Source organism: Staurois parvus, unplaced genomic scaffold (genome assembly GCF_062004578.1).
Source record: "Staurois parvus isolate SC_StPar_1 unplaced genomic scaffold, SC_StPar_1.0 ptg001014l, whole genome shotgun sequence".
In the NCBI taxonomy this organism is placed as follows: domain Eukaryota; kingdom Metazoa; phylum Chordata; class Amphibia; order Anura; family Ranidae; genus Staurois; species Staurois parvus.
In genome coordinates this window covers 1,653,141-1,676,777 of record NW_028318810.1, presented here as the reverse complement: position 1 = coordinate 1,676,777, position 23,637 = coordinate 1,653,141, and the positions used below count along the sequence as shown (strand labels likewise).

Sequence of the window (23,637 nt, the reverse complement as noted above, 5' to 3'; positions counted from 1 at the left end):
ATCTAAAAATGCAACATGTTTGCAGGGAAATCGCTTTGTGCAAAAGTCACTGCATATTTCTGTAGGAAACGCAGACATGGCAGCCCATTCAAATGAATGGGCTGCCATGATTGTGCAAATGCGGGTCGCAAACCTGGATAGATGTGATCCAGGCCTAAAGCGGTAGTAAAGTGATTTTTTTAAAATAAAAAATCAGGTCCTCCTGCAGGTTTATCTCATAGTGTAGTAGTATGTAAAGCACACGAGCACAATATGACAGATATACCTGCAAACCAAGCCCTCCAGCACTGCACTGTCACGGCTCCTGTTGGCCCTCAGTGTATCCCTCTTCTCCCGGTCTTCTTTCCGGGTTCTCCATTTTTGGCCATTGGGATGACCAGACTGTGGTGACGTCACTCCTGTGCATGCACACAGGAGTCACATCTACGCGGCACACAGAGGGGGCCGTAAATGTGAGCTGCACATGCGCGACTCGATTCACATTATCGCTGACAGGCAGGGGGGACATTTAAAATAGAAGAGACTACTAGGGTCTCTTCTGTTATAGCCACTTCAGTAAAGGCCACTTTCACCCCCTTCCTGCCTAGGCCAATTTTCAGCTGTCACACTTTGAGAGACAATTGTGCGGTCATGCAACACTGTACCCAATAACAATCATGTTTTTTCACAGAAATTGAGCTTTGTTTTGGTGGTACTTAATCACCACTGGGTTTTTGATTCAATGCTAAATAAACAAAAAAATGTTGAAAACAATTTTTTTTTGTTTCTGTTATAAAACTTTGCAAGTAAATAATCTTTCTTCATAAATTTAGGCCAAACTGATTTCTGCTACATTTGTTTGGTGAAAATAACCCAAATCAGTGTATATTATTTAGTCTGTAGGGAAGTTATAGAGTCTACAAACTACGGTATACATATCTGAAAATCGATCAATCCTGATGTATTGATGGCTGATCTCATTTCTTGAGGCCCAAAAATGCCAGGACAGTACAAATATCCCCCAAATGACCCGTTTTAAAAAGTAGACAGTTCAAGTTATTTAGTAAGAGGCATGGCGAGTTTTTTTAAGTTATAATTAATTACTATTAATTTGAGCCATCCATTGTGTACAGTTGTACTTTCAGACTGTCAGTGTCAGCTGTCTGCTTGTACCTTGTATGAGTGGGGGTGGGGCTGAGACACTCTGTGTGTTTTAGGAACACACAGCCAGCTTGGGAGCAAGCATGCATGAGTGCCCCCATAGCAAGCTGCTTGCTACAATGGGCACTCAGTGGGGGGGGGGGCAGGAGTGCCAGGCAAGGACCCCAGAAAAGGAGGATTGGGACTGCTCTGTGCAAAACCATTGCGCAAACCAAATCATTTGTCGTTAATTGTTGTTCATATCAAGCTAAGGACTTGTTTGTGGACCAGTTCTTTATGTTTACATTATTAAAGTTTTTTTTACATAAGTCTATGTGTGTGTTTGTTTGTTTTTTGGGATGATGGAGTGGAGAGAGAAATTGCATGGGGGGGCCCAAGAAAATGTTTGCCCAGGGTCCAATCAATATTAACCGTTTCAATACCGTGCAATTTTACACCTTCCTGCCCAGGCCATTTTTCAGGTTTCAGCGCTCTCACACTTTGAATGACAATTGCGCGGTCATACAACACTGTACCCAAACTAACATTTTATCATTTTCTTCACACAACTAGAGCTTTCTTTTGGTGGTATTTAATCACCGCTGGGGTTTTTATTTTTTGCTAAATTAACAAAAAAAGACCAAAAATTTTGAAAAAAAAACACATTTTTCTTTGTTTCTGTTATAAAAGTTTACAAATAAATAATTGTTCTTCATAAATTTAGGCCGAGATGTATTCTGCTACATGTCTTTGGTGAAAATAACCCAAATTAGGATGTATTTTTTAGTTTGTAGGAAAGTTATAGAGTTCACAAACTATGGTATAGATCTGATTATTGATCAGTCCTGAAGTACTGACAGCCAATCTAATTTCTTGAGGTCCAAGAATGTCAGAACAGTACAGATATCCCCCAAATGACCCCTTTTTGCAGAGTAGACAGTCCGACGTACTTCATAAGAGGCATGGCGAGTTTTTTGAAGTTGTATTTTTATGTCATAATTTTTCGGAAAATTAAAAATTATTTTCACTATTTTTTTTTTTACATACTGTCACCAGTGCAGTACAGCGTCATCATATAACTGGCATGGCGGTTAACAGGGACACTGACTGGTGACAGTATGAAAAAAAAAAATATATATATTTTTTTAATTTTTTTATTATATTTAATTTTTTATTACATTTTTTTTTTATTTTTTTTAAGATTTTTTTTCATATTTTACTATGACCAAAGTAGTACAATGTTACCATAGTAACACTGTACTACTTTGGGGAAGTGATCAGTATTTTTTTTTTTTTTCTTTACACAATTTGCTTATAGCAAAGAATTACTTTGCTATAAGCAAGCATTTACCTGAATGAAATCGATTCATTCAGCTTTTTTTTTTTTTTTTTTTTTTGTGCTTAGCTGTGATTTGGTCACAGCTAATCACATGACATGTGCATGTGATTAGCTGTGACCATTCACAGCTAGGCACTAGTATACAATGGATGGCATCATGAATGAAGCCATCCATTGTATACAATTGTCATGTGACCTGCTGTGATTGGTCACAGCAGGTCACATGGTACCAGCAACGGGAGCCGGTACTCGGATCTGTCATCGGCCGTGTCCGAGGTGCACGGCCCGTGACAGATCCCGCTGCTGCGCCGCTCTGCATTACCGCAAACGGCGCATGTGCGGGAGCGCGCCAAATGGCGTGCACCCGGAATGAAGAGGCACATCTGAAGCCGCCAAACGGCCATTGGCCGGGCGGCTAATGGTTAAAGAGGGCCAGTTCCCACCCAGGGTCAGTTAATAGGAGATTTACTAAAACTGGATGACTCAGAATCTTGGGCACCTGTGCATGGTAGTCAATCAGCTTCTAACCTCAGCATGTTCAGTTAAGCTTCAGCAATAAAACCTGGAAGCTGATTGGTTTTTATGCAGAAGTGGACAAGATTCTGAGTCAACCAGGTTTAGTAAATAAACCCCTTATGCAGGCCATAGATGGGTCGAAAATCGGCTGATTTTTTGGCCGAAAATAAAATCGGCCGATTTTCGGATCGTTAGTGGGCTATTTGTTCGGCCGTTTTTCGGTATTTTGGCCGTTTTTTTTTAAAGTTGGAAAAAAAATCGGCCGATTTTGCCGATCGGCCGATTTTTGCGGCAATAATGGGCAAATCGGCCGATTTTTTACCGATAAAAAAATCTGCGCATGAGCAATGACCTGCAAGAGGAAGACAAAAAGAAGAAAAAGAAGAAGAGGAAGAAGAAGAGGATGATGATGATGATGATGATGATGATGAAGAAAAAGAAGAAGAAGAAGAGGATGAAGAAGAAGAGGATGATGATGAAGAAGAAGAGGATGATGATGAAGAAGAAGAAGAGGATGATGATGATGAAAAAGAAAAAGAAGAGGATGATGATGATGATGATGAAGAAGAGGATGATGATGATGAAGAATAAGAGGAGGAGGATGAAGAAGAAGAAGAGGATGATGATGATGAAGAAGTAGAAGAAGAAGAAGAGGATGATGAAGAAGAAGAAGTAGAAGAAGAAGAAGAAGAGGATGATGATGAAGAAGTAGAAGAAGAAGAAGAAGAAGAGGATGATGATGATGAAGAAGAAAAAGAGGAGGAGGATGATGAAGAAGAAGAAGATGAGGATGATGATGAAGAAAAAGAAGAAGAGGATGATGATGATGAAGAAGAGGAGGATGATGAAGAAGAAGTAGAAGAAGAGGATGATGATGATGAAGAAGTAGAAGAAGAAGAGGATGACGATGAAGAAGTAGAAGAAGAGGATGATGATGAAGAAGTAGAAGAAGAAGAAGAGGATGAAGAAGAAGAGGATGATGATGAAGAAAAAGAAGAAGATGAAGAGGAGGATGATGATGAAGAAGATGATGATGATGATGAAGTAGAGGATGATGATGAAGAAAAAGAAGAAGAAGAGGATGATGATGAAGAAGAAGAAGAAGAAGAGGATGATGATGAAGAAGGAGAAGAAGAAGAAGGATGAAAAATAAGAGGAATTCCAGTCCGGCAAAAAGTGTCCCTGCAGAGAGCTCCGCTATTTCTTTGACAGTTCCTTGACATTTATAGCGGTTGCAACATTGTATCTATTTGTTTCCGAATAAAAACCATCTGTATCCTAAATGGATACAAATAGATACATTGTTGCAACCGCTGTAAATGTCAAGGAACTGTCAAAGAAATAGCGGAGCTCTCTGCAGGGACACTTTTTGCTGGCTGTAGACGGGATGAAAATCGGCCGATTTTTTTTACCATTGGTGGTAACGTCGGCCGCTTGAACGACCGATTTTTCATTTTTTAAAAGAAAAATCGGCCGTTTTTCTCCCCGTCTATGGCCTGCATTAGTGTCAGAATGCCCGCCATACTATCACAGTCCCGCTATAAGTCACTGATCGAGGCCATTACTAGTATATAAAAAAATTCCAGTATATATACTGCCATTTGTATATGCTATAACTTTCACGCAAACCAATTAATATACACTTATTGGGATTTTTTTTTACCAAAAACATGTAGCAGAATACATTTTCGCCTAAATTTATGATTTTTTTTATGTTTTATAGCAAACAGTAAAAAATATTGTTTTTTTTTCATTTTTATTAATTTATAGCCCAAAAAATAAAAAACCCAGTAATGATCAAACACCACCAAAATAAAGCTCTACTGGTGTAAAAAAAATGATATGAATTTAATTTGTGTACAGTGTTGCATGACCGCACAATTGTCAGTTAAAGTTGTGCAGCGCTATATAACAAAAAATGCATATATTATAGCTGCATGAACTGTTGAAGCAATATGAATCCTGAATAATAGTAATAATAATAATAATTTTTGTTTGTGGGTTTAGTTATACTTTAATGAAGTGACATTACTGTTCAGGATGGCCTAGGACTATGTTATACCTAAAAATTGCTCTGCATTTTCCTGTGTTTTGCCATTATCAATGACTATTCTCATCTCTTGACATGGTCTTCTAGCTGAGCCTGTGTTCACATATTGCCCTGACAATGTGGTATGGATTGAGGGACAGGAGAACAGCTTCCACTGCAGTGCCAAAGGATACCCCCCACCCACCGTGACCTGTGACAGAAAAAACAACAGCTATAAAGTTGAAGAGAAATTCACAGCAATGAGAGATATGATGGGGGTGTACACCTGTATTGCTAAAAACTTTGACATGGTAAAAAAGACGGTAAATGTGTCTGTAGAGCGTAAGTATCTATTAAGGAGTATAGATTCTTCAATATGAAGGCACAATGGGGCACTATTCCTCTTATAGACACCAATTATGGGGCACAATTCCTCTTATAGACACCAATCATGGGGCACAATTCCTCTTATAGACACCAATCATGGGGCACTATTGCTCTTATAGACACCAATCATGGGGCACTATTCCTCTTATAGACACCAATGATGGGGCACTATTCCTCCCAAAAACACCAATGATGGTTTTCTATTCTTCCCACTGACACCAATGATGGGGCACTATTCCTTCCCATGACATCAATGATGGGGCAAAATCCCTACCATTGACACCAATGATTGATCGCTATTCCACCCACTGTCAGCAACGATGGGGCACTATTCCTCTGAATGACACCAATGATGGAACACTATTCCTCTTCCCACAGACCACAGCCCTTATGCAATTTTTAATAACTCTCACTGACCACAAGCCTAAAACGTTGTTTACTTTCACTGACGTTGGAGCATTTCTTATAGTCACTGGCCACAGTATGGCAACTATAAAGTCTGAAGGACAGAAAAACAGCCCTTTGTTTAGAAAGTTTGGGTCCCTTGCATTACAGCTTCCTTGGTACATTAATATGCAATGCTCCATTTTTGCAAAAGAATGCTTACATTTTATTCAGCTTATTTTATTGCCCTTCCTTCTCTGTCCTGCATATGGTACAACATACTGATCTCTAACACTCTTGAATGCAGATGAGTGCTCATTCTCAGGTTTCTGGGGCAGCATATCCTACACTTGTTGTTCTGCCATCTATAGCAGTGGTCTCCAAACTCCGGCCCTTTGCTTGCCTCTATCCAGTCCACGGGGTACTATTCCTCCCACTGACACAAACAAGGAGGCACCATTTCTTCCACTGGTACAAACTATAGGGCATTTTTCCTTCCACTGACATCAATGATGGGGCACAATTCCTCCCACTGATCTAAACAATTACGTACTATTCCTTCAACTAATACCAAGGATGGGGCACTATTCCTTCCTCTGATACCAATGATGGGGCACTATTCCTTCCTCTGATACCAGTGATGGGGCACTATTCCTTCCTCTGATACCAATGATGGGGCACTATTCCTTCCTCTGATACCAATGATTGGGAAGTACTCCTTCCACTAACACCAATGATGGGGCACTATTCCTCCCACTGATACCAATGATGGGGCACTATTTCTCCTACTAACACCAATGATGGGGTACTATTCCTCCCACTGACACCAATGATGCGGCACAATTCCTTCCATTGTCACCTATGATGGGGCACTATTCCTCCCACTGATACCAATGATGGGGCACTATTCCTCCTGGCAATACTAATGATGGGGCACTATTCCTCCCACTGATACCAACGATGGGGCACTATTCCTCCCACTGATACTAATGATGGGGTAATATTCATCCCAATGACACCAATGATAGGGCACTATTCATCCCACTGATACTAATGATGGGGTAATATTCATCCCACTGACACCAATGATGGGGCACTATTCATCCCACTGATACTAATGATGGGGTAATATTCATCCCACTGACACCAATGATGGGGCACTATTCCTCCCACTAATACCAATGATGGGGCACTATTCCTACTAGTAATACCAATGATGGGGCACTGTTCCTCCAGCTAATACCAATGATGGGGCACTATTCCTCCCACTGATACCAATGATGAGGCACTATTCCTCCCACTGATACCAATGATGGGGCACTATTTCTCCCACTGATACCAATGATGGGGCACTATTCCTCCCACTGATACCAATGATGAGGCGCTATTCCTCCCACTGACACCAATGATGGGGCACTATTCCTCCCACTGATACTAATGATGGGGCACTATTCCTCCCACTGACACCAATGATGGGGCACTATTCATCCCACTGATGCTAATGATGGGGCACTATTCCTCCCACTAATACCAATGATGGGGAACTGTTCCTCAAACTAATACCAGTGATTGGACACTGATCCTTCTTCTACTGACTACAAGCACTATGTAATTTTTTTTTTACTCCTACTGACGGTGGGACATTTTCTACTCTCACTGGGCCCTCCAGCCCTTCTAAAGTCTGAAGGACAGTAAACCAGCCCTTTTTTTTTGAAAGTTTGGAGACCCCTGATCTATAGGATGGAGTGGGGACAGCAAGTGGGACAAGTTGCTTAATCTGTAAACATTCTTTTACAAAACCAAGTACTGATATAAATCTGTAATACAAAGGGATGCTTTTGGCAAAAGAAACTAAAGGTGAACTAACCATTTAAACCAATCTTGATCCTGGGTTAATCAGCAGTTGGTTTTAGCTGGTGTATTGCGGAGATTTATTGTACTGACAACCAAATGTCTGCTCTTTTGTCTTTCCACATACATACATTTCTACACTTACATTATACAACAAATTTATTTCAGATAAACCTAAAGTATCAAGCATAAAAGTGAGTCCACCTTTACATGGAGAAGGAGATAAGGTGGAGATAACTTGTAAAGCTGACGGTGTTCCTCATCCAAGTTACAGCTGGAATACTCCTTCCTCTGACCTACAGTTCTCGGCTGATAACCAAACTGTTACCATCAAGAGTCTACAAAAGAATCATCTAGGAAATTACCAGTGTATAGTAGAAAACAAGCATGGGACAAACAATGGGAACCAAATACTGAATCTTGCAGGTAAACTTTCCTTACATAATACAAAACTTTGCCATTGCATGGAGAAGTCCGACACCTCCTTTCACCAACACCGATTACAGATCTGAGTCCTTGCCTGACTGTCAAGCCACCTTGGAAACACAATTTATGGTCTGTTAGAGCCAGATCAAAAATTGGCAAAAAAAAAAGGTTGACATTTTTCAAAATACTCTTGATGAATTTCGCACAACGGTGCTTACTTATAAGGGTTACGAGTAAACATCTTTGTGTAAAGTGCAGGGAGCGGTTCTGGATCTGGATTCTTTAACCTAATAGATAATGAAAACCTTGCTGTCCAGAGCAATTTTTATTTAAAATCAGCATTTTTGTCTAGAAAATCACTTTATATATTTTCTGAAAGCAGAGGCCCTGGAGAATAAAATGGTGGGTGTTGCAATTTTTTATGTCACACAGTATTTGTGCAGCCGTTTTATATCACAGGCACAGTTTCAGGGAAAGATACACTAAGAATAATTTTAGCGCACACAAACACAACATAATATTCAATTTTTTTTTTGTGAAATATAAAGATGATGTTGCGTCAAGTAAAAAAGATACCAGACATGTCAAGACTCAAAATTGCTTGTGCCTGTGCAGGGGCGGACTGACCATTCAAGCACTAGGGCAATGTCCGAGGGCCTGGGGTCAGTAGGGGGCCCCATGAAATGCCCCATAGGCTTTTTTGGCTGTGCTTTGAGTGTGGACAAGGACACAGGGGCCCCATGATCCCCAATTGCCCGGGGGCCCCATGAGTTCTCAATCCGCCCCTGCGTCTGTGAAGTGGCTACAAACTTCAGTAGCTAAATTTTTTCATAGGTGACACTTTACAGGTTCTCCTTGTAGAGATAATCATGAATGATCATGAATTTGTTACTGTACTGATTGCTCTCTGATGATACCTAGCATGTGTGGTGCAATCGCTGTTTATATACCAATGCAGGACCTATGTATGCATTAGAAATTGTGTGACAGGGTGCTTTTAATTTTTTTTTTATTATTTTACAATTATTATTAATATTTTTGCTTATTTTAAGAAAAGTATTTTTTTTTCATGCAACTTTATGGTTATCATAAAGGAGCTAAGAAGCCCCTATGTGATGGCTTTGAGCAGGTGACAGGTACTCTTTATGGAGACATCATGTTGGAGATTTACTAAAATAGAAGCATTTAGAATCTGGTGTAGCTGTGTATGGTAACCAATCAGCTTCTATCTTCAGCTTGTTCAGTTAGGCTTTGACAATAGAACCTGGAAACTGATTGGTGACAATGCAGAACCACACCAGATTTTGCATGCTCCAATTTTAGTAAATTTCCCCCAATGGCAACAACTAATATTTGAATACTTATTACTGTTCTCAAAGGATACACCTAAACTCCATGCAGGTATACCGATGCAAAACAGATTACATTATTGGCAAACGTTGGTTTTACTGTCTTGCTCTATATGTTGTTTTTTTTTTTTTTTAGGGCTCGGTTCACACTGCCACGACTTGGGATCCAACTTGTGAGACCCCCAAGTCACATGACATGTGAAATCCCATGTCAGTCAATGAGAGCCGTCTTAATTAGCACTACTACTCGCTCCGACTTTAGAAAAGTTTCCTGTACTACTTCAAGGGGACTTCTACCCAACATGTGCCCATAGACTTTGGTGGAAGTCACCTCCAAGTCAGATCCTCCTCTATATTGATGTGATTTGGATCCGACATTACAGGACATTACATTCTCATTGGCCACAGCCAAAGTTGTATGGCATGAAAGTCAATTCAAAGTTGCATCAAACTAGTATTCAGGTTGCCAGCAAATCGCCAGCAAGTTGCCTGGCATAGTCGCACTGTAAGTCATGTGACTTTCAGGTTGCAATAGTGTGAACCGAGCCCAAATGAATGAGAAACCGAATGTATGATTTATATAAAATGTTTTTTTTTTTCCCCAGTGAAACCTAAGATTTCACGTTTTGACATTGAGCCATCCATAGAACTGCTTGAAGGCACGAATGTAACATTGACCTGTGAAGCTAGTGGATCCCCCCCTCCTGTCCTAAGTTGGAGCAAACCAGGATCTGATGTGCAGATGTCTCAGGACAAGCGAACTATCAAAATATGGGGGCTTACTAAGAGACACGTGGGATCATACACCTGTACGTGTCAGAACGAGCATGGCAGTGACACACAAAGTAGACAACTCTCTCTAGCAGGTAAATTGAAATTCATTATAATTGTTAATAAATATACAATGGCTCTCAATTTAAAGTAAAGCTTGGCTGTTAATTCAGAGGTCATTGAGGGCTTCGTAAACCTTAACAGCCAATGAGAATCTTCTTTTTACTAATATGGCTGCAGCAAAGTTATAGTGACACTTTACTACTTGTGTGTGTCACCATAGTAACACTGTACTACTTGTGGGGTGGGGATGAAGATTTTTTATTTTTTTCTACATTGATTGCTTTTACACCCATAAAGGGTTGTAAAAGCAATCATTTCTCCTTCTCTCTGGCTGCATTCTTGCAGCCATTGAGAAATACTGTGAGAGCTGTGATTCATCACAGCTTGTCACATGGTACAAGGCTATTGTGAATAGCTTTGTACCATGTGACCTCTGTGATCATTCACAGATTTCACACATAGTAAGCAATGATGTCAGGAAGTGACATCTTGTTTACTACTGTTCATGTGATCACAGATTGGTCAATCAGTGATCACATGAAGCGGGACCTCACACAGAGGTCCTGTACAGCGATCGGTGTTCCTCCAGACACAGCGGGCACAAGATCACGGTGAAATATGAAATATAAATACATAAAGTGCTTGAATGGTGAAAAATCACTACGATGTGCTCCGGATAAATAAAGTCTATTTAAACACACAGTGCTCCACCTTGACTTAGTGTTCCTCCACCTACGAATATATATGGATGGCCGCTCACCTCCTACCGTGGACCCATAAATGTATACAGGTCAACCAAGCATGGTAATTCCAAAAGATGCTCTAGATGACAGCAGAGAGCTGATGACAGGCACCCCTTCAATGACAGTATAAACGGGACTCTTCTCAGCTTAACTCCACATATAGACAGAAAAGAGGACATCTCCCATAGGGTAGTACTGTTTTAACCTCCCTGGAGATATTCCCGAGTGTAGCTCGGGGTAAAGTTTCAGTACCAAAAGCGGTAACCCCGAGCTACACTCGGGCTTACCATGCGGCGCTGCATAGGGAGTCCCTGCAGAGCTTACCTTGTCCTTCGCTCCCGCGATGTGTCCCCTGCAGCGTCCCCGGCCATCTCCTCCGGCCGATGCCGGCATCCGGCTTCTGTGTTCCAGTCCCTGTGACATCGGGACGTACGGGCGCCGTCGGCGGCGGGAAATTTGAAAATTTTAAAAAATGTCATTTTTTTCAAAACAAATTTTTCATAGTAAAACATTGCTGTTTCAACCCATTTCACATACATATTGTCCCTAGTGCTGTGTCCTGTGCCCTGCCTGCAATTTGTCTGTTCTTTCTGCCTGGAAACTGAGAAACGCCCATGGCGTCCAAAAAGCGTCCCTTTATGCCAAAATCGGTTTTAGACCGGCTAGAGAAAAGCGATAGTAAATCAGAACCACTTGCAGAATTGAGTGATAATAATTAGTGGGGAAATTCGTCATCAGACACTGAAAACGATTTTGCGACTTTGCTCAGCGATGTGCGAACTTGGCGCTATATTTCACATTTCAGTGTTTTTGGTTTGATTATATTATTGAATTAAATGTATTATTATTATATTATTATTTTTTATGATTATTTATTAAATTATAATTTATGATTTCGTGTTTCAAATTTTATCATACCCGGGATGTTTAACCTCCCTGGCGGTATGATTATTTCAGATTTTTGGTGCTGAAAGCGGTACCATTTTTTTGCATGGAAATATGTATTTTTTTTATTGTAGGCTGTAATTTTTAGGAAAAACTCACTGAAATCTGTCCGAACAAGAGTCTAGTAAACATCCCGGGTATGATAAAATTTGAAACACAAAATCATAAATTATAATTTAATAAATAATCATAAAAATAATATAAAAATAATAAAAAAATTAATTCAATAATATAATCAAACCAAAAACACTGAAATTTGAAATATAGCGCCAAGTTCGCACATCGCTGAGCTCAGTCGCAAAATCGTTTTCAGTGTCTGATGACGAATTTCTCCCCCAATCATTATCACTCAATTCTGCAAGTGGTTCTGATTTACTATCGCTGTTCTCTAGCTGATCTAAACCGCTTTTGACCTAAAGGGACACTTTTTGGACGCCATGGACATTTCTCAGTTTCCAGGCAGAAAGAACAGACAAAATGCAGGCAGGGCGCAGGACAAAGCACTAGGGACAAAATGTATGTGAAATTGGTTGAGACAGCAATGTTTTACTATGTAAAATGTAAAAAAAAAAAAATGACATTTTTTAAAATTTTTAAATTTCCCGCCACCGGCGGCGGCGCCCGTACGTCCCGACGTCACAGGGACAGGACACAGAAGCCGGATGCCGGCATCGGCCGGAGGAGATGGCCGGGGACGCTGCAGGGGACACATCGCGGGAGCGCAGGGTAAGGTAAGTGAAGAACACATGCCGGAGCAGTGTCGCATGGTATTCCCGAGTGTAGCTCGGGGTTACCGCTTTTGGTACTGAAATGTTACCCCGAGCTACACTCGGGAATACCGCCAGGGAGGTTAATAGACTCTTGTTCGGACAGATTTCAGTGAGTTATTCCTAAAAATTACAGACCTACAATAAAAAAACTACATATTTCCATGCAAAATAATGGTACCGCTTTCAGCACCAAAAATCTGAAATAATCAGACCGCTAGGGAGGTTAATTCCACATAAAATAGTTCCAGAGTATCACTCACATGATAGAAGCACCAACAGATCGATTTGTAATTTAAAACTCCCGCTCCGTAAAAAGCCAGCGCTTCAGCATGCGCTGACCCCGCTCTGTCATTTTATGTGGTCTACCACTTGGTGGCTGAGTTGCTGTTGTTCCCAGTTGCTTCCACTTTGTTATCATCCCACTAACAGTGGACCGTGGAATATTTAGGCTGCTTTCACACTGAGGAGTTTTTCAAGTGTTTTTTTGTTACAAAAAGCTCAAGAAAACTTCTCTGTGTATGTGAATGTATATCTATGTATGTTTTCACACTGAGGCTTTGCACTAGCGGTGCGGTGTAAAAACTCCTGCTTGCAGCATCTTTGGGGCATGTTTGGGGAGTTTAAAAAAACACCCCAAAATGCCTTTTCCCATTGAAATCAATGGAAAACGCCCGAAAAACACCTTAAAAACAACTGGAAGTGAAGAACTTAAATCAAATGTCCTTCAAAAAACACCCAGAAAACGCAGTTAAAACGCCTTTTCAATTGTTATGTGTTTTTGCGGCGGATCAGTGTGAAAGTAGCCTTAAGTAGTAAGGAAATGTCATGGATGGACTTATTGCACAGGTGACAACCTATCACGGGACCACGTTTGGAGTCACTAAACTCCTGAGAGCGACCCATTCTTTCACAAATGTTTGTAGAAACAATCTGCATGCCTAGGTGATTATTGTATACACCTGTGGCCATGGAGGTGATTGGAACACCTGAATCACATGATTTGGAGGGCGGGGACAATAGTTTTGGCATTATAGGTGTCCGTTTATGACACACAGAATAGCTGAGATTCAGAGGATCACAGCTATTCTCTGGTCATTCACAGTTTATGACACCCAGGAGAATATGTTCAGCCCTTCTCTGGAGATCTGTGTTCTCCCTCCAGATTCTCCAGCCCAGAGCTGGAGAATCGGAGGGACCGAAAACTAAGCAGCGATAATTTACCTCTGTTTAGTAAACTGATCTCTTACTGTAATCTCGCGAGATTATAGTAAAATGAGCCGTTTTCCAGCGTTTGTAGACCGTTCTCCCTTCGTTTGGAGAACTGATCTGCATATGCTTCATAAACGGCATTCACAGGAGAACTGTGTTCTCCGAGAATGCCGGAGAACTGAGCAGCGATCTATTACTGCTGGTTTATAAACGGACACCATAGTGTACGTCCTGAGCATCAAGCTACTTACCATATCCCCATAAAGAGAAAGATCCTTTGAAACTGCCAACACATTTTGCAATCTGATTGTACAATCTCCTTTAGATATAACAAAAATGACATATTTTAGGACTTGCCTCCTCTGCCCAGCAGATTTGGAACCTGTCAGCCAGGCCTTGGACCACATGGCTGTCGACAGCCAAGCAGGTTGTAGAATCAAATTGTAAAGTTTAAGAATTTTCAGTTTTAAGTATAGTTCATTCTTGACTTTTGAACACTCTATGTAGCATATACACTTCCATAGTTCCATGTTAGATTTCATCCACTGCTGCAGTTTTGTGAACCTGGGGCAGTTTAGACTGAGCATTTAATGAAAAATAAAACCTTATAAAGCCTAAGAAACGTTCGCTTTCAGTGAAATCTGTATGTCAAAAAGATCTGAAGACAGAACAATAGAGGCAAATTAACAGCTGAAGTCATATGCAAATCTTGAGTTATCCTGTGAAATGTTTCACTTGGACCCAGGGGCGGACTGACAACTCATGGGGCCCCTGGGCAATAGGGGATCATGGGGCCCCTGTGTCCTTGCCCAAACTCAAAAAAGCCTATGAAAAAGGTACCAGGGGCATCTCATGGGGCCCCCTACTGACCCCAGGCCCTCAGGCAGTGCCCGAGTTTCCAAATGGTCAGTCTGCCCCTGCTTGGACCCACCCTTCTCTCCTCCTGACCTTCCTATTCGTTCATTAATGTGATGGGCAGCTTTATTGGTCAATAGGGAGGCTCAGCAGGCAGAAGCGGGGAGTCCTAAGCTTAGCCTTAATGAACTCAGATGACTTCAGCTGCATTGTTCCAGGGTCTATATCTGCATGTGGAGTGTTCTGATATCCAGCTTTCACTGGAGATAACCTCTGCTAATGCATTCTTTCTCATATGCCCAGACTGAAGTGCCGAAATATGTGACACATTTACTCCACTGATAACAAAACCATTGTAATGGAACAGCCAGACTTCAGTCTGCCAACTAATGAAGATAGCGACAGCAGAGATGGAGGGATTTTCTATATTTTTGTTCTAGAGAGCATTAATGGCTTAGACTAGGGGTCTCCAAACTTTCTATACAAAGGGACAGATTACTGTCCTTGAGAATTTAAGGGGGCCGGACTAGGGACAATGGTAATAGAAAATGTCCTGGCATCCAGTGGGTGTAAACAATGCCCTATCTTTGTCAGTGGGAGGACTAGTGCCCCATTGTTGTTCACAGTGGGAGGAACAGTGCCCCATCATTGGTGTCGATGAAAGGAATTCTGCCCCATTGCTGGTGTCGGTGAGAGGAATTCTGCCCCATCATTGGTGCCTCTGGGGGGGAATAGTGCCCCATCATTGGTGTCAGTAGTAGAAATAGTGCCCCATTATTGGTGTCAATGGAAGGAATTCTGCCCATTGTTGGTGTCAGTGAGAGGAATTATGCCCCATTGTTGGTGTCAGTGAGAGGAATAGTGCCCCATCATTGGTGTCAGTGGGAGGAATAGTGCCCCATCATTGGTGCCAGTGGGAGGAATAGTGCCCCATCATTGGTGTCAGTGGGAGGAATTGTGCCCTTCCTTTGGTGTCAGTGGGAGGAATAGTGCCTCATTGTTGGTGTCAGTGGGAGAAATATTGGCCCATCATTGGTATCACTGGAAGGAATTCTGCCCATTGTTGGTGTCAGTGAGAGGAATTATGCCCCATTGTTGGTGTCAGTGAGAGGAATAGTGCCCCATCATTGGTGTCAGTGGGAGGAATAGTGCCCCATTGTTGGTGTCAGTGGGAGGAATAGTGCACCATCATTGGTGTCAGTGGGAGGAATAGTGCCCCATAATTGGTGTCAGTGGGAGGAATTGTGCCCTTCTTTTGGCCTCAGTAGGAGGAATAGTGCCTCATTGTTGGTGTCAGTGGGAGAAATATTGGCCCATCATTGGTATCACTGAAAGGAGTTATGCACCATTGTTCGTGTCAGTGGGAGCAATAGTTCCCCATCATTGGTGTCAGTGGGAGGAATAATGCCCTATCATTGGTGTCAGTGGAAGAAATAGTGCCCCATCATTGATGTCAGTGGGAGGAATTGTGCCCTTCCTTTGGTGTCAGTGGGAGGAATAGTGCCTCATTGTTGGTGTCAGTGAGAGAAATATTGGCCCATCATTGGTATCACTGGAAGGAATTATGCCCCATTGTTCGTGTCAATGGGAGGAATTGTGTCCTTTCAATGGTGTCAATTGAAGGAATACTGACCCACTATTGGTGTCAGTGACAGAAATGATGCCCCATTGTTGGTGTCAGTGGCTAGAATAGTGCCCCAAGTGCCGGATAAAGACAAGCAAAGGACCACTTTCAGCCCCCGGGCTGCAGTTTGGAGATCACTGTCTTAGGCCAATATCACATTGGAGATCCTGTTGCTGGTGGAAGTTCGCCAGAGACTGGATCATGGGACAGGAAAGAAACCACTGAAGTGCATCTATGGTGTCACTTCCTCATTGGAGAGGGAGATTCCACCATGTTTTGACTAGAGGCAAAGAGAAGTACAAGCAAGATAATGTTCTGTTTATTGGTTCTGTTGCCATCAGTGAGAAGATCACTAGTCTGATGAGTACAGTGCAAGCCCTGATTATATCTTCATCTACGGCAACTCCTCATTCTACAGAGACGGAGACATTCAGTCATCAGACCCCGCTCACATCTCCACGTAGAGAAAACTCACATTCCCACATGTGTTTTTGTTTTGGGCTGGGTTCACTCATTTCGCATAGGGAAGGCCATTCAAGAGAAGCTCCAGAACTTTGGGTTACGGTTGGTTACCGCAGTTTTTGATGCGTTCGCCACACTTGGGGTGCCACATTTTCAGCGTGTTTCTGATACGCATGGCAAAGCACGCATTTTTTGTGCAAATGGAGCCTCATTGTTCTTGTGTAAACAAACCTATTTCACTTTCAGGCCCCATTCACACCTAGAGTAGAGGGACTGTGCGTTTTTCCAGTGACACACATAGAGCAGCCTGTTGATTGCAGTGAGCTGAGCTCCACGTGGCTCACGAGACATTTTGGCGTGATGTGGGTTGTACGTTTTTTACTGCACGTTTTGCTGCTTGTTTCTGTGTTTGGTGTGCCACTAACAATGGCACTGAAAGTGCAACTAGTCAGCGTTAGGTTTATAAAGGTGGCCATACACTATACAATCTGATTGTACAATCTCTTTTAGATTTACCAAAACTATATCATAGGAGAAATTATTGCTAAGAGAATTCATGGAAAAAGTCGCTTACGAGTGACGGTCCATGCAATCGCCAACTGGATAGATAGATAGATAGATAGATAGATAGATAGATAGATAGATAGATAGACGATAGATAGAGAGAGAGAGAGAAATAGACAGATAGATGATAGATAGATAGATAGATAGATAGATAGATAGATAGATAGATAGATAGATAATCATAGGAGGACACACCATCTATCCAATCACTCTGTACCCAATTAGGCAGATCCTTGCACTACATAGTTGATGGTAGATCTATAATTCTAGGTTCGCACATATGCAGGTTGCGTTGGATGCGTTTCTGCATTGCGTTTTTTGCTCTTGAGTTTTTGCAGCATTTTTTTTTCATTTTTTGTTGTTGCTAGGCAGATTTTAAACACAAAATGCAAAAAGCATCAGCCTGGGTTCACATATATGCGGTGCGGTATATCGCATGTGATTCACACAGGAACCACATCGCATTCCTGTGCGAATCACATGCGATTTGTGTGCGGTGCAATTGGAGCCATACATTTTGTGTAGGACCCTTTTTTGGTCCATACTAGAGTTGGATCACATGGGTATTCGCACCTATGCAATCTGATTCTGTACGTCGCGTTTTGCGGACCGCTTTCGGGTTTTGTTAACTTTACACACCCGCAGCGATTTACATGAACGGGGTGCGATTCTGATGTGGTGTTGAATTCGCACTGAAAATATTCTGACTCAGATTGTTGTGATAGCGATTTATCCCTTGTGAGACCTCTCTGCCTAGCCTGTATAAGCAGATATAATCACTGTGGACAATCCTTATCAGATAGCTTGAACTCACCAATACTGTGTTCATCCAGAAGTTGCTTTATTCTGTACATGTGACAACAGGATACAGCAGAATGAATGGTTTCCAGTATTATGCGGTCAAAAGATGATAATTTCTGTAGCGTACCATGCAGAGTACATGTGTCCCTGTTACATGTGGTCTGTTAGCTGCATCCATGACACAGGAAGTGATGTACTCAAGAAGAAGGGAGGAGCTTCATATGCAAAGGAATTGTGTCATAGATCTCAGGGAGGCAATATAAAACAAATGCATTACCAAATAAGACCACTGGATGGCAGCATTACTAACTATAGAAATGTCCATAGGAAATGGTACAAAGAATAAACTATATGAATTCTCATGTACATTAACATGAATATTAACTGTGTAACAGCATAGAAAACGCTACAAATTCTGCACCGCATCAGTGTGAACCAGGGCTCAGAAATGCAGCAAAAACGCAGCAAAAACACGATACATGCTTTTTTGAAGCATTCCCATTGAAGTATATAGAACCAAAAATGCAACATTTTATGTTCAAAAAAGTCACTTAGCCTTTGCAAAAAACGTACCGGGTGAAAACGCATTGATGTGAACCTGTCCCATAGGAAATCATGTTAAATGGACTGTACTGCGTTTCTGCAAAATGCTGCAGAAAACGCTTAGGTGTGAACCTATGGTAAAGGAGATTGTACAATCATATGGTATAGTGTATGATGAGCTTTACAGAACCCAGGACACACTTCTCCTGTTATCAGTATTACAGCTCTATAAACATAGGCTGTTGTGTGATCGCTCATCTCCTGCACACTCTGCTAAACGAACGATCTATAGAAGATGAAATTAGGATAGAAAATAAAAATGATGCCTGTATATTTAGTGAGAACAGTGATCATTTGATTGATCAAGTGATTAATTGTATTGGAAAACCGTGCACCTGCAGAAGTGGGTGCTAGTGATCTGCTGGGGGGTGGTGAAGGCAGCCACGGGTGTGTGCTAATGAGGTCAGCTGATGAATTCTTTCCTGTGTCTTATGCAGGCCATACATGGGTTGAATTCCGAACTAGAAAATCGTAAATTGTGTGCATTTTGTAATCCAATGATGCCACCATTGATTTTGAAATTCGACCAACCAAGCCTTTAATTTCACGTCATGTTGCTACAGAATTTTTGTGGCCAAGAATTTTCTTTTCTTCCCAGGTCACAGCCCATGCTCATTTTTTTTTTATTACATTTCTCACACGGTTCCTCCATCATTGATTAGAAATGTGTTTGTCAAAAAATGTACTACATGCCCAATCACTCCAATTTGATTGGAGGCCATTGCTGCGGCCATTGCTGTGGCCCACTAATGGTGCGAAATTTGAATGAAAATTCTTAGAAAAGATTTTTGAAAGCAAATTCTTTCAGAATTCAACCCGTCTATGGCTGGCTTAAGGCTGGCCATACGTCATACCATTTTCTTAAAATTTTCTGTACAATTTTTGTATCATTTCCTTTAGATTTACCTTCAACTATGTAGTACAAGGGCCTGCCTAATTAGATACAACTGAAAGTGTTGTTTAGGGTTCACCTCCTATTATATGGTTTTTGGTATATATATATATATATATATATATATATATATATATATAGGAAAATTATACAAGAAAATTGTATAATTTATGGCCAGCCTAAGGCAGGCCATACATGGGTCGAATTCTGAACAAATTTTCTTTAGAAATATTTTGTGCATTTTTTAATCCCATGGTGTCACCATTGATTTTGAAATTCGACCAACCAAGCCTTCAATTTCACCTCATTTTTTGTGGACGGGAATCTTTATTTTCAGGTCACAGCTCATGCTCATATCTTTTTCAATTATATTTCCCACATGATTCTCCCATCATTGATTAAAAATTCGTTTGCTTTTAAAAAAAATTTCCAACATGCTCGATCACTCAAATTCAATGGCTGCACAAAAGTCAGCCAATGCTGCAGCTCACTAATGGTGCAACATTTGATTGAAAACAGTTACGATTTTCAATAGAAAATTCTTTCGGAATTCAACCCATGTATGGCTGGCTTTACTGTTTTTTCTGTCCTAAATCTACATACCAGCAAGTGATGAAGCTTTCTAAGAAATACAGCAAGGGTGAAGGTAAGGCCTAGTTCTCAAAATCAGACAAAGCTTTTATTTTTCTGCAACCGAGGTAGAGTAACCGCACTCGGACAAAATGTATGTGAAATGGTTTGATACAGGAATGTTTTACTATGTGATTTTAGTGTATTTAGTGAATGTCACTTTTTGATATTTTTTAAATTTCACGCCGTTCCGTCCCTGTATGTCCCGATGTCGCAGGGAACGGAATCCAGAAGACAGATGCCGGCTTTGGCCGGATTACATTGCCGGGGACACTGCAGGAGGGACATCGCGGGAGCGCAGGACAAGGTAAGTGAAGAACAGATCCCGGAGCAACGCTGCAGTGTATTCCCGAGTGTAGCTCGGGGTCACCGCTTGTGGTGCTGAAACTTTACCCCGAGCTACACTCGGGAATACCGCAAGGGAGGTTACTGGAATACTGGTACATAGGGGAGCTGGAATTTAGAAAAGATAAAAAAAGGTGAACATAGCCCTTAAGGAACATAGCATATGTCGAATGACTGACAATTCACTTTCTGTCTCCTTTTCATTTACAGAATCAAAGGGCAACAGAGGAGAGCGACAAGAGCCTGTAACAGCCACCATCTTGGCCACACTGATCTCCACATGTCTGTTTTATTATTTGTATTAACAGATCATCACATCATCACAAACATTTCCAATAAACTACGAAAAGCCAATCTCTGTATACTCAGTAACAGTGTTCTCAGTCAATAAGTCTCTACATGGAATAAACTATTCTATAAAACATACAGTATTCAGAGTGAATATTCATTTTAAGGTACAAAAATGAAATTCAATAAAGATGTTTATTGTGTGTTGTAGACTGAAAGAGAGGAGAAAAGGGGATGGATTTCTGTAGTCTTGTTCTAGGGTCAACAATGCTGCTTCTCCATAGATACAGCGCAGTGAAGGAGTGTTGGTCACTCTGGGACCTGAAAATGGAAAACAAATGAAGTCACTGCATCTAAGAACTTGTAAAATATAATTTTTTTTCATGTATTAAGATACATTTTAAAGAAAAATTCCAGGTATGGGTTTTATCTACATAGTTACAGCTTGGATGTAACTATGCATATACCATACATGGCCAATGTCCTTGGAAGATGGAAATCACTAACGTAGACACCGCTACACCAATGATCTCCACTTGCTTCCAGGTCCCATGCTGAGCGGTTGGCCTGCTGCATTGTGAACACAGGAGACTGGCTGCTCAGCCCGAGTGCCATTCAAAAAATGCTTTTCATTTTTTTAGTAAATGCAAAGCATTTTCTGATTGGAGGGGCGGGGTGGTGACACCAGACAACCACTGTTCCCTCTTTGCTTTCAAGCATTTTAGAAGGACAGCTGGAGTGGATCAGTTTTTTTTTTCTTTTTTTATAAACAGGTTGCATTATTTCTTGAATGTTGTTCTCTTGCAGCAGTTGCCTTCTTTGCTTGCATTGGGATGTTGGTAAGAGAAGAACGGGTGCTCAAGTACCTCGAACCCACATTATTGGATCAGTCATTGTAACTGCTGATGTAGGTGTTTTGAGCACTTTCTTGGTTAAACATCCCTTTGGTTAATTTTTCCTGCAAATCCTTGAAATTTCCCTGGGTTTAAAGCAAAGCATGTGTTGGTGATGATTTGGCCCCTTACAAGATAACACATTGATACCACCCAAGACATAACAGAAAAATATTGCTACAATTTTTCCAAGAGAAGGCATACACTTTGCCTTCTCTGGAGTGGATAACTACCATATATATCAGACACAGAGCAGTGCATAACCAGAGAACAGGCTACCAGGAGGTAGCCGCTTCCTTCCTAAAAAGGTACACCAGAAACTCAACATAACTTAATGCATCTGAAGTGCCCAGTGTGCTTCAGTACCAAATCTAGTAAAGCAACAATGGCAATGGTCCAGGTCAAGGTAAAACTAGTAAAAAGATGATAGGTGCATGTGGGCAGTGCAATATACAGAGCAACACAAACGTTCTGCAACACACTCTCCAGTTAGTCAGTACAAAGAACAAGAAACTTTCAACTCCTTGGGTTAAGAGCAACGGCTTCTCTGTAAAATCGGAAAAGGTTAGAACGGCCTTTCTCAACCTTTTCAACATAGAGGAACCCTTGAAATGACTTTTTAGTCTCGGGGAATCCCTGTTAAAAATTACTGTATCTACAGCTCATGATACATTTGTGTGATGATCCACGGGAAGAATGTTCCATACACTTCATTGGGAAGAATTACCCCCTTATACATAGCTAACAATATCAATGGTGTCAGTGGGAACTTATCTGAGAGGCGGATATTGCTCATTGCTCAAGGAACACCTAGCAACCTCTGGAGGAACCCTGGTTGAGAAATCCTGGGTTAGAACTTATGTCAGGTTATTATTACTTGTGTGTTTATGTCCTGCTGACAACCATTACCCTCATTTCTTGTCCTATTGTCACAAGGACAGAAAATTGAGTTCAAATCTTTCCAATAGGGTCCAAGACAGCAATAACAAATATTTACTCTTCCCAGTGCTATCCAAAACTAAAACCAAGGTAGCTACACTAGCTATGTTTAAAAAAAAAAGGAATTTCAAGGAATTCATGAGTCAACCAGTGCTTTTACAAATTTGTCTAGGTGTCCTCCATCACATGTATGTCCTGCACAACAACCAATAACCCCCTAAGACTAACAGGAGTGTGGAGGTAAAATAGGGTTCTACACCCTTGTAGAACCCTTGAACTCCTAATATTCCCGGGTATTAAAGTGTTCTTTGGAGTGACCAGCACCTCAATGCCATTCTGTCCCTCTTTGCCAGACTTGAGGAGGACCCTTTGAAGTCCATCAGGGTGACAGGAAGTAGCAGGAGGAGGATGTTACAAGAGGAACTTCATGCTGCCTTATCTAATTATTAATACTAAGTGGCATCAATTTTGTAATGTAACAAACATGTAAACTGCTAAAAGGTTCAGATATGACTTTATTTCAATAAAATGAATTTTTTTCTACATCCGATACTAAGGGCTATAGACTATTTGGTTTTAACTATGAGCCCTAGAAGCAAACATTTATTACATTGCAGCTTACCAGTTCTTAGATAAGGTGGCTGCATTAGCTATCTTTTTTTCTTTTCTTTTCACCTGGTGATCTGCCCAGTATGTCTGCTGTTTTTCAACAGAGCAAGCTCTCCTGCAAATGTATCGGTTAAGAGTGTTGAGACACGGTCCAAAGTCCAACTCGGCCATTACTCTTACTATGCTGACTACCCTGAGGGTGTGGAACCAGGATAGAGTTCAATTTCAGGT

The 23,637-nt window shown here is 41.2% G+C and overlaps 1 protein-coding gene across 1 annotated transcript in view; it reads left to right on the top strand.

The window, feature by feature from the left end:
• Positions 1 to 21,101, top strand: part of LOC149441195 (neural cell adhesion molecule 1-like) — a 52,467-nt gene extending 31,366 nt beyond the window's left edge. The window contains exons 3-6 of the mRNA XM_089657635.1: positions 5,112 to 5,345; positions 7,794 to 8,051; positions 10,006 to 10,266; positions 20,888 to 21,101. Of these exons, the coding sequence (XP_089513761.1) occupies positions 5,112 to 5,345; positions 7,794 to 8,051; positions 10,006 to 10,266; positions 20,888 to 20,982 (848 nt within the window). The 3' untranslated portion in view covers positions 20,983 to 21,101. The remainder of the gene's footprint in view (positions 1 to 5,111; positions 5,346 to 7,793; positions 8,052 to 10,005; positions 10,267 to 20,887) is intronic.
• Positions 21,102 to 23,637: the final 2,536 nt, after the last annotated feature.